The sequence below is a fragment of the Microtus pennsylvanicus genome, chromosome 7 (genome assembly GCF_037038515.1).
Source record: "Microtus pennsylvanicus isolate mMicPen1 chromosome 7, mMicPen1.hap1, whole genome shotgun sequence".
In the NCBI taxonomy this organism is placed as follows: Eukaryota; Metazoa; Chordata; class Mammalia; order Rodentia; family Cricetidae; genus Microtus; species Microtus pennsylvanicus.
Genome location: NC_134585.1, coordinates 2,142,129 through 2,151,237, shown reverse-complemented (window position 1 = coordinate 2,151,237; position 9,109 = coordinate 2,142,129). Strand labels below are relative to the sequence as shown.

General features: G+C 54.6%; 2 protein-coding genes across 8 annotated transcripts; one reads left to right on the top strand and one right to left on the bottom strand.

Moving 5' to 3' along the window:
- Positions 1 to 30: 30 nt before the first annotated feature.
- On the bottom strand, positions 31 to 6,696 carry Whr1 (winged helix repair factor 1). Of its 2 annotated transcripts, XM_075979471.1 has the most exons (7): positions 6,553 to 6,696; positions 6,276 to 6,412; positions 2,499 to 2,594; positions 1,954 to 2,093; positions 730 to 827; positions 478 to 625; positions 31 to 313 (listed from the first exon to the last, which is right to left on the bottom strand). In XM_075979471.1, the coding sequence occupies exons 1-7, from the start codon at positions 6,650 to 6,652 to the stop codon at positions 268 to 270; spliced, it is 765 nt and encodes a 254-aa protein (XP_075835586.1). In that variant the 5' UTR covers positions 6,653 to 6,696; the 3' UTR covers positions 31 to 267. The 2 variants fall into 2 exon arrangements, with proteins under 2 accessions (XP_075835586.1, XP_075835585.1); XM_075979470.1 differs by lacking the exons at positions 6,276 to 6,412; positions 6,553 to 6,696 and adding an exon at positions 5,848 to 6,068.
- Positions 6,697 to 6,765: 69 nt separating this feature from the next.
- Dxo (decapping exoribonuclease) lies at positions 6,766 to 9,099 on the top strand. 6 transcript variants are annotated; one of them, XM_075979460.1, is made up of 8 exons: positions 6,766 to 7,000; positions 7,170 to 7,238; positions 7,340 to 7,701; positions 7,848 to 8,083; positions 8,168 to 8,387; positions 8,481 to 8,616; positions 8,717 to 8,811; positions 8,892 to 9,099. In XM_075979460.1, exons 1-8 carry the CDS (start codon positions 6,884 to 6,886, stop codon positions 9,040 to 9,042), a joined length of 1,386 nt encoding a protein of 461 aa, XP_075835575.1. In that variant the 5' UTR covers positions 6,766 to 6,883; the 3' UTR covers positions 9,043 to 9,099. The 6 variants fall into 6 exon arrangements, with proteins under 6 accessions (XP_075835575.1, XP_075835576.1, XP_075835578.1 ...); XM_075979463.1 differs by having other exon boundaries at positions 6,790 to 6,973; positions 7,063 to 7,238; XM_075979464.1 differs by having other exon boundaries at positions 6,933 to 7,000; positions 7,320 to 7,701.
- Positions 9,100 to 9,109: the final 10 nt, after the last annotated feature.

Genomic DNA, 9,109 nt, shown 5'->3' with positions numbered 1-9,109 from the left:
CACACCACAGTAAACAACCGACAGCAAGGAGACAGGCACAAGTATTTTATTTGGCAATTTCCAGTTGACCCAGAGGGCAGTTTTCTGCTCCCTCCACCTTCTTGCCCCCTTGGTAGGGCCCTGGCTACACACCACAGAAAGAGATGCAGTGCACAGGCGCAGTCAGGTGCGACCACTGCTGCAGCAGAGCCTGGCACCAACCAGCCACCCGGGGCAGCGCTGCCAGGAATGTCACTCGGTGAGTTACAGAGTACAAGAATTGACTCCTCACGTATCCGGAAGGCGAAGGAGAGTTCCAGAACTGGTGGGGACACTGTGTAAGAGAAAGACAAGACTGGAGTCATCTGCCTCGCCCCACAGTGTGCTCCCGAGTCTCCGAAAAGAAGAAGCACACTGGGCTTCACTAGTGAATGAGGCATGACTGGGGATACCCCACCTGAGCACTGCGCTTTTCCTGAGATGCAGGACTAGACTCACCAGTCCACTAGTTGGGCCCCAATGACGTCATGCACATGGTATGCAAGGCCGAGCCGCACTGCTGAAGGGGGCCTGCGGCCCAGCAGCTCCGACAGGAGAAGTTCCCGGTATTTGGCCTTCCGCACCATGCTGAGTACAGCCTGGCGCCCTGGAGGAGAGGTGGCCCAGGAAAAGGAGGTGAGTCTGACGTGGAGACCTAAAGACCCCCCAGGTGTTCTTGAGGCACTGAGGACTTGTCTTTAGGCAGCACACCTTTCACAAAGCACTTGATGAATCTCCCAGCTCCAGGCACAGCCAGCCACCAGCTCCCAGCATCTCGGACAGTGAGGACTCCAGCATTCACCAGGTGCCTGCAGGTTGGGGGAGGCCAGGTCAGTGCAGCCAGGGAATCCCTGTTCCCCAACTCTTCATGTGTAGACTCCAAGTGTCCAGAAACACAGACAACCCAAGGCAGGATCCACCATCCCTGCCTGAGTGTCCTTCTGTATATTTTTCCTCTATAACCTTGCTTGTATGTGTACATGTATGTGTGTGTGTGCATGCAGGCATGTAAATACACAAGTACAAACAAGCATATAGAGGCCACAGGTTTACATTAAGTATGTACAATCACTCTCAACTTTCTTAAAAAGACATTTCTATTGTATGTGTATGGGTGTTTTGACATGTCTATCCGTACAGCACATGCACGCAGGGCTTGTGGAGGCCAGAGAGGGCATTGCATCCCGAGACTGGAGTTACAGACAGCTGGGAGTCATTTTGTGGGAGCTGGGAATCGAACTCTGGATCTCTGGGAGAGCAGTCAGTGCTCTTAACCACTGAGTCACCTCTCCAGCCCCATTCCCCCTTTTATTTTTGAGACAGGGTCTTTCTCTCTCTCTGTCGCCCTGGCTCTCCTAGCACTCACCATGACAGGCTGGCTTCAAACTCAAGACATCCACCTGCTCTGCCCACTGAATGCTGGGACTGACTTGTTTTTTGAGACAGGGTCTCTGTCTGAACCTGGGACATCTTGCTGTAGGATATCCACTTGCCTCCGTCCCTTTCAGCACGGGGTGCAGACACCTGCTGTGTTCAGCGTATGGCCCTGGAGCCTGCATAGCAGGCCCGGGCCTCTGATGACTGCTGGTAAAACAGCTCCCTTAGGAGGCTTCACTGACACAGTCCTGAGATGCGCCTGAGTGCGGGTCGTCTCAGGGCACACATAACCTAAGAACGCCCCCACTCAGCCTGATACTTCTCAGGGGAGACCAGAGACCTCACACACAGTGCGTTTAGGCACCTTCCCTACCAAGACCTTGATTAGTACTTTTCCCTTTTCTCTATGGGGACCCTGTGAACGTGATCTTTAGGGACATTGCAGCCTCTACCATCCTGTGGTCTCATAGAGAGCACTGTTAGGCACGGCTCCTGCTAGGCCTTCTGTGTCTGGCAAGCCTCTCACTCTCCTGATCTATTGACCCCACAATGGCTCACGTGATTTCCGAGTCCCTGAAGCCATAAGTCTGCGTCATCTGGTCCTGTTGTAAACTAAGGTCTCCACAGGCTGGGAGTACCGAGGCCAGGAACTTCTGCACTGCTGCAGCACACGGTCGGCCATCACAGGCCTTCAGGACCTGGAAGCAGAGTTGATGTCTGTGAGCAGGGTTCTCTATCCACCTCATCCTGACTCCTCCCTCTCTGGGGTCCTTCTACTTCTCAGACCCTTTTCCCTACTCCCTCATAGCTCCTGGTCTCTTCCCCTAATCTTACTACTTACCAGAGCTCTGGACACTGTTTATGAGTTGTGAGCTAGGGATAATGTTTCTTTTGTTGTTTCTATGCTCAACTCCCCTGCTCGCCCCCTTTCTCTCACACTCTTGTCTCTCTCTCTCTCACACACACACACACACTCTCTTTCTCTCTCTCTCTCTCTCTCTCTCTCTCTCTCTCTCTCTCTCTCTCTCTCTCTCACACACACACACACACACACACACACACACACACACATTCCCCCCCCCCACGTTCATGTGCACACGTACTCTGGTCCTGTAGTCTTCAGTGAAGACGATTCCATGAGCATCCAAGTCAAAGCCTAGCTGGATGATCTTGATCTCTCCCTGCTCTTGAAGCTCCTTCTGTCTCCACAGAGATGAGAGTAGAAAGAAAGACATAAGAGAAGCTGAGCACTGGGGCAGGGGGTCTGGCTGCCACTGTGTGGGGGTGGGGCAGGGGTGTGACAGGATTGGGACATCTACCACGCAGAGAGATACTCTTGTGGACCGTCAAGCAGCCCTTTCCAACTAGTGACCTCAAACAATCCATAGAAACATCCTCTAAACCACACCCTTACCAGTCACTGCACCAAAGAGTGATGAGGGTGCAGGACACACCTTTAATCCCAGCACCGGGGAGGCAGAGGCAGGCAGATCTGTGAGTTTGAGGTCAGCCTGGTCTGCAGAGTGAAGTTCCAGGCCAGCCAGAGCTACAAAGTGAGACTTTGTCTTAAAACAATTTTTTTTATTGCTTAAACATTAAAAAGTTCAGAAAATCGTAGGAACTGCCAGACAGATATATTAAAGTGGGAACAAAGACTCTGACAGAAAGGAAACGCTGAGGCGTGTTTGCGGATCTGAGCAAAGCTCATGAGCAAATATAACTGGGCGCAATACTTGCTGCAGAGCACCCAGTTCAGTCACCACGTCTGGTGGCTCCAGAAGTCCAGTGCCCTCTTCTGGCCTCGGAGGGTGCATACATACGTGGACACAATGCATTCATGTGGGCACACACACATACACACACATGCACATAGCCACAAGCAAAGACAACAAATACTTTTAAACAAATTATTAATCTAAGGGAGATTATAAACTATTCAATACAATAATATGAGAGCCAAAAATACTGAACACGGAAGTGCCTTCAGGGGTTCAAAGTCTACTTAATTTGAGTTCCAGAAGAAAGCAAAGAGAGGACGCAGAGAAAATGTTTAAGAGCTGGTGACAGGACTGGTGAGGTATCTCTGCTGTCAGGCCTGCTGACCTGAGTTTAACCCTCCCTTCCCCATGGAGAACAGAGTCCCTTTTGCTGTCTTCCGACTTCCATATACGCACATACACACTCAAATAAAAAGAGTCAATAGTAAATGAAAAAATCAGAGGATTATACGAGTCCAGTTCTCTTAAGTTCATAGAAGAAGGAAATAGATCATCAGTGAAGAAATAGAGTATTTCAATTATAACCTCAGCGAGAGAGATCAGTGATTGAACGATATTTTTTCCCAAATACACATCTATAACACTTAGCAGAAGAGGCCATGCCTGGGGTCACTGTGATCTTGTGTAATTCTCTGGCCGCAATGTCATGTGAGAACACAGTAACGAGCCTGGAGCATCTGGCACAGATCTTACTAACTCCAGACTGTCACAAACGAGGTAGGAAGACACTTCCAATGGATCAATGATAAAAATATAATTTGAATCTTAGATGAAATTTGTTAACTCATCAAAAACACATGTTTCAAAAGGATGCACAAACTGGAACAGGTTCATAACATGGGAACCCATGAAAATGGATTAACTATTGTTACAGACAGCTTAGAATAATCTCAAAACTACCCAGCTAATTACAAGAATTGGACGAATACAGTGCTGTAGGCTTCTTCAGATCACTGAAACCGGGTAATTAACACATGGCAGAATCCTCGCTTGCCCAGCTGTGTGAGGCTCTGAGTTCCAGGCCCAGCACCATCAAATGATGACAGTAAGGAGCAGTGCCCCCAGAAGGTCACTGTGCCTGGAGAGAGAGCCACACTGTCAAGAACCAAAACCCTTATGATAAAGGCTCTGAAGAGTTGCCCAGTGCTCCCCTCTCTTCTGCCATTGAGGAACAGCAAGGACAGAATCTTGGAAACAGGGAGAGTCAACCCCCAGCAGATACTGTGCCAGCTGAAGCCGTCATCTTGGACCTCCACCTTCAAGAAATGAATTCTGCCGTTTCTAACAGAGACTAAATGGCCTCTGGCGTGTTCGTAGAGCAACATGAGTAGACCAGACTGTAAGACTCACAGTATGACCTCACTGTCGAGGTAAAAAAGGCACGAAATCAGCTCTTCTTGATGAACACACACACATATAGTATGAGGAAAGTCAAAAGGGACAGTCAAAGTAGTGGTCACCGTGGGAAAAAGACGATGGAGGGAGCTGGCCTTGTTTTCTACTCTGTCCAGGTGGGGACTACAGGAGTAACATCTTTGTATCAGGGGTGGGTGCCAGGCCTTAGATGGTGGTGCACACCAGTAACCCCAGCACTTAGGAGGTAGAGGTAAGAGGATCAGAGTTCAAGGTCACCTAGTGAGTTCCAGACGGGCTGAACTACAGGAAATCCTGCCCCAAAGAACTCAAAAACAAAAGTTTAAGTGTCATGGAGGGCTCCTGTCATCCCACCACTAGAGAGGCTGGAACAGGAGGTCTCGGGTGTAAGGCAGTCAGGTTATAAAACAAAACGTGTGAAGGTGTTTGTATTTCTCCCATGCAAGTCTTATAGGGTTTTTTTTTTTTGCAAAAAATAAAAAAAAATTATTTGTTATGGGGAAGAACGCAAATGCTGTGGCCTGCATGAGGAGTCGGGGGACAACTGTGGGAATGGGTCTCCTTCACCACGTGGGTACCAGAAATCAAACTCTGGCGTCCAGCTGGGCGCACCCTTTACCCACCCAGCCACCTCACTGGCCCTAAATAACTTACGAATGTTGTGCTGGATAACGGAGCTCCATTTGAAGCTCGGCCTCCGTATGAGTACCTACTAGCTGTTTGTCTGCGTGCCCGGAGGAAAAGTTCCCGGTGGCCCTGACTCAGAAATGTACAGCCGGGACCGCCTACTTGTTATGACTGACTGCTTTTTGGCTTCTGTCCCCTACTTAGGCAGACAGTCTAGGACTACCTTGGCAGAACAGCTCCTTGTGGTTTTTACCTTTGTAAAAACCCTTCCCTCGCTCCCCCTTCGAATGGCCCAAGATTGCTGTCCTGCTAGCAGTAATCAAAACATCTCTTAAATATACTTGGATTGAATCTATGGCCTTTTCTCGGGGGTCAGAAACTCCAGAGCCATGTAAGGGCAGAGCTAAGCCAGGGGAATCTGTGACGGAAGCTGAGAAGTGCCGGTCAGAGGTGCGGAGCTGTGTGGATGCATTGCCCCGCACTGATGCCTCTTTGTGAGCGGCTTTCACGGTGCTAAGACCTCTGACTCGGTGGTCTGTGAGGAGTTCTGGTAACACGGACACTGAGACTTGCCCGCCGGATTTAACTGGGAGGTGACTGTGGTCCTTACGCCTTATCCCCAGGATCTTGTGAAGCAGGCCTTCACAAACCTTAAACGCTGTGCACCCCGTACCTCCTGTTTCTGTCTGACGAGGGGCAGCCTGGCTTTCATCACCTTCTGAACTTGGTTACCGGGATACAGCACCTGTCTAGCCTCCCTAGGGGTCTCACTCCTCCTCATGACTTTGCCTGGTGTTCAGACGCCCAGAAGGATCTGCAGCCACCATAGCCAACGGTCGAGTACACGGATCTACCTCCTCCAGCTCAGCCGGCCGCTCAGCGCTCCCCTCCTCGATCCACTAACCCATTTCCCAAGTCCATCGCCTGGGAAATCGGGGAGTTGACATGAGACTCAGCTCTCCCACCTAGGCCTTCGCTAGTGACCCCGAAACAGCACGGAGAGGCTATGTGAGCTGACGTCTGCCTGAGGGGCTGGCGAGGGTAGGAGTGACGGGGCGGGACGGGGCGGGGGCGGCCGACGGTCTCCCGGGCGCTCCTCACCAGCTGCAGGTCGGCCACCGTCCGGTCCGGCACCAGGCTGTACACCTGGCTCCTCAGCGCGATGGGCGGCAGCGCGTCCTCGAACAGCCCCCGGGGGAACAGCCGCGCCAGCTCCTCCACCGCCTCGCGCGCGGACCCTGCCGGGGAGCGCGGGGTCAGGTCGGACGCCGAGGGCCGGCCCGCCGCCCCGCCGCCGGGTCGCCACGGTTACCTACCCTGGGTCCTCCTCCGAGGGCCGCGACCCTCGGGCCCGCCGCGCCCGGGTTGCCATGGTTACCTGCGCCCGCCCTCAGAGGATCCGCTCTCCCGGGCCCCGGCGCCCGCCGCCGCTTCACTCCAAAGGCCTCAGAAGCCAGGAGCTGTCTCTTGCGACTCATAGCCCGGGACTCGCCGCTTCCGGGAAAGCGCGCCCGGAAACGCGGGGAGATGACGACAGCGCCTCGGACGCGTCCGCGAGGGGCGGAGCCAGCCCCACTTCCGGCGCCCGCGCCGCAGCCGATTAGCTCCGGGCGGCAGCGCTCGCTCCCGTGGGGCGCGCGGGCGTCCACCTGGGACCGGCTTCTGGTACCGCCGCCGGCCGCGCCGTCGCCCTTCCCTGCCTGAGGGTGATGACTGCGTCATCAGACGCGGCCACGACACTTTTGCAGCCTCTTCTGAGGGCTTCAGACGGGCTGCCCCGACGGCAGAGCGTGGAAAAGGTGGAAGCCAGGGCTGGGAGCTTTGAGGTAACCAGCTCTTTGCTCTAAGCCCGAACTACTTTTTGTTTTTGTTTTTTTTTTCGAGACAGGGTTTCTCTCTGCAGCCCTGGTTGTCCTGGAACTCGCTCTGTAGACCAGGCTGGCTTCGAACTCAAAGAGATCCCCCTGCCTCTGCCTCCCGGGTTCTGAATTAAAGGCGTGCGCCACCACTGCCCGGCTAAGCCTAGACTTCTTAAGCTCGCCGCGTCTGGGTGGCCGTGGACGGGTAAGAGGCGCTCGGCCCCTGAATGAGGAGGGGCAGGCGCTGCACGGCGCTGGGCTCACTCTGTCCTCATCCGCTCTAAAGTGCAAACCCTGTCCTCTCAGGAGCTCATGGAGCCCAGAGGAGCTAAGAGAAAAGCAGAGAAGACAGAGGTGGCGGAGCCTTGGAACCAGCTCCCGCGTCCACTGTCCTCACTGCGCACGGAGCCTGCTCTGTACTCTGGCCCCTTCCCCTTCTACCGGCGCCCTTCCGAACTGGGCTGCTTCTCCCTGGACGCCCAGCGCCAGTACCATGGAGATGCCCGAGCCCTGCGCTACTACAGCCCGCCCCCTATCAACGGTCCAGGCCCCGACTTTGACCTCAGAGATGGGTATCCTGATAGATACCAGCCCCGGGATGAGGAAGTCAAGGAGAGGCTGGACCATTTGCTGCGCTGGCTTCTGGAACACCGACACCAGCTGGAGGGGTGAGCGAAGCCCTGCGCGCAAGCTCATCTGCAGACCCGCTTTTAGCTCCTGAAGTGAGGAGAGCCAGACGGGCTTTAGCAGCGACTGTAGCTCACCTGAGCCAAGGCTTCGGTCAGACCACTAGCCCCAAACTCTTCCCTCTCAGGGGTCCGGGCTGGCTGGCAGGGGCCACAGTAACATGGCGAGGACACCTGACAAAATTGCTGACCACGCCGTATGAGCGGCAGGAAGGCTGGCAGCTGGCAGCCTCACGGTTCCAAGGGACACTGTACCTAAGTGAGGTGGAGACCCCGGCTGCTCGGGCTCAGAGGCTAGCCAGACCACCCCTCCTGCGGGAGCTCATGTACATGGGCTACAAATTTGAGCAGTACATGTGTGCAGGTGAGAGCTATCCCTGGTGTGCGGCCCCCCTCCCCTCCCTCAGAGGTCGAGAGCCCCTTCCCTGCTGCTTCTCTCCTTGCACAGACAAACCTGGAGGCTCCCCAGACCCCTCCGGGGAGGTTAACACCAACGTGGCCTTCTGCTCTGTGCTACGCAGCCGCCTGGGAAGCCACCCTCTGCTCTTCTCCGGGGAGGTAGACTGCATGAACCCCCAGGCCCCATCCACACAGCCCCCCGCCTGCTATGTGGAGCTCAAGACCTCCAAGGAGATGCACAGCCCTGGCCAGTGGAGGAGCTTCTACAGGTTCAGGCCGGTGGCCAGGAGAGCCTGGGATGGAGAGGGAGCCCGGGGGTGAGGGGGAGGAGGGTCCTGCTGACCCTTTGCCTCTCCTGTCAGACACAAGCTTCTGAAGTGGTGGGCTCAGTCGTTCCTCCCAGGGGTCCCACATGTTGTCGCCGGCTTCCGGAACCCAGAAGGTTTCGTCTGTTCCTTAAAGACCTTTCCTACCATGGAGATGTTTGAAAATGTCAGGGTAAGGCAGGGCGTCACGGCTGCCACCTTAGGTCCGGTGTCCCTTGCCATCTGCCTTCCTCTCCCACCCCACTGTCCTCTGCCTCTTGTGCCTCCTCCAGAATGACCGGGATGGCTGGAGTCCCTCTGTGTGCATGAACTTCTGTGACGCCTTCCTTAGTTTTGCCCAGAGCACAGTTGTCCAGGATGACCCCAGGTAAGGACTTGAGGTTTGTGCACCACCTCTGGATCTCGGCTCGGGCTCTGGCTTCACCCCACACCTCCATCTTCCTCCAGGCTTGTTCACCTCTTCTCTTGGGAACCTGGTGGCCCAGTCACTGTGTCTGTCCATCGGGATGCACCCTATGCCTTCCTGCCCACATGGTATGTGGAAGCCATGACTCAAGACCTCCCGGCACTCTCAAAGACTCCCTCCCCCAAGGACTGATGCCTCAGGGGACACACCAGTCTGGACTCCGTGCAGATAATAAAAGCAGGTTTCTAAGCAGGTGTCT

Coding starts and splice junctions, on each gene's coding strand:
- Dxo (XM_075979460.1), top strand. CDS start 6,884: ATGACTGCGTCATCAGACGCGGCCACGACACTTTTGCAGCCTCTTCTG. Junction 7,702..7,847: donor CACCGACACCAGCTGGAGGG/GTGAGCGAAGCC, acceptor CTTCCCTCTCAG/GGGTCCGGGCTGGCTGGCAG. Junction 8,617..8,716: donor AGATGTTTGAAAATGTCAGG/GTAAGGCAGGGC, acceptor TGCCTCCTCCAG/AATGACCGGGATGGCTGGAG.
- Whr1 (XM_075979471.1), bottom strand. CDS start 6,652: ATGAGTCGCAAGAGACAGCTCCTGGCTTCTGAGGCCTTTGGAGTGAAG. Junction 828..1,953: donor TTCAGGGACTCGGAAATCAC/GTGAGCCATTGT, acceptor CCCAACCTGCAG/GCACCTGGTGAATGCTGGAG. Junction 314..477: donor GGGGCCCAACTAGTGGACTG/GTGAGTCTAGTC, acceptor TCTCTTACACAG/TGTCCCCACCAGTTCTGGAA.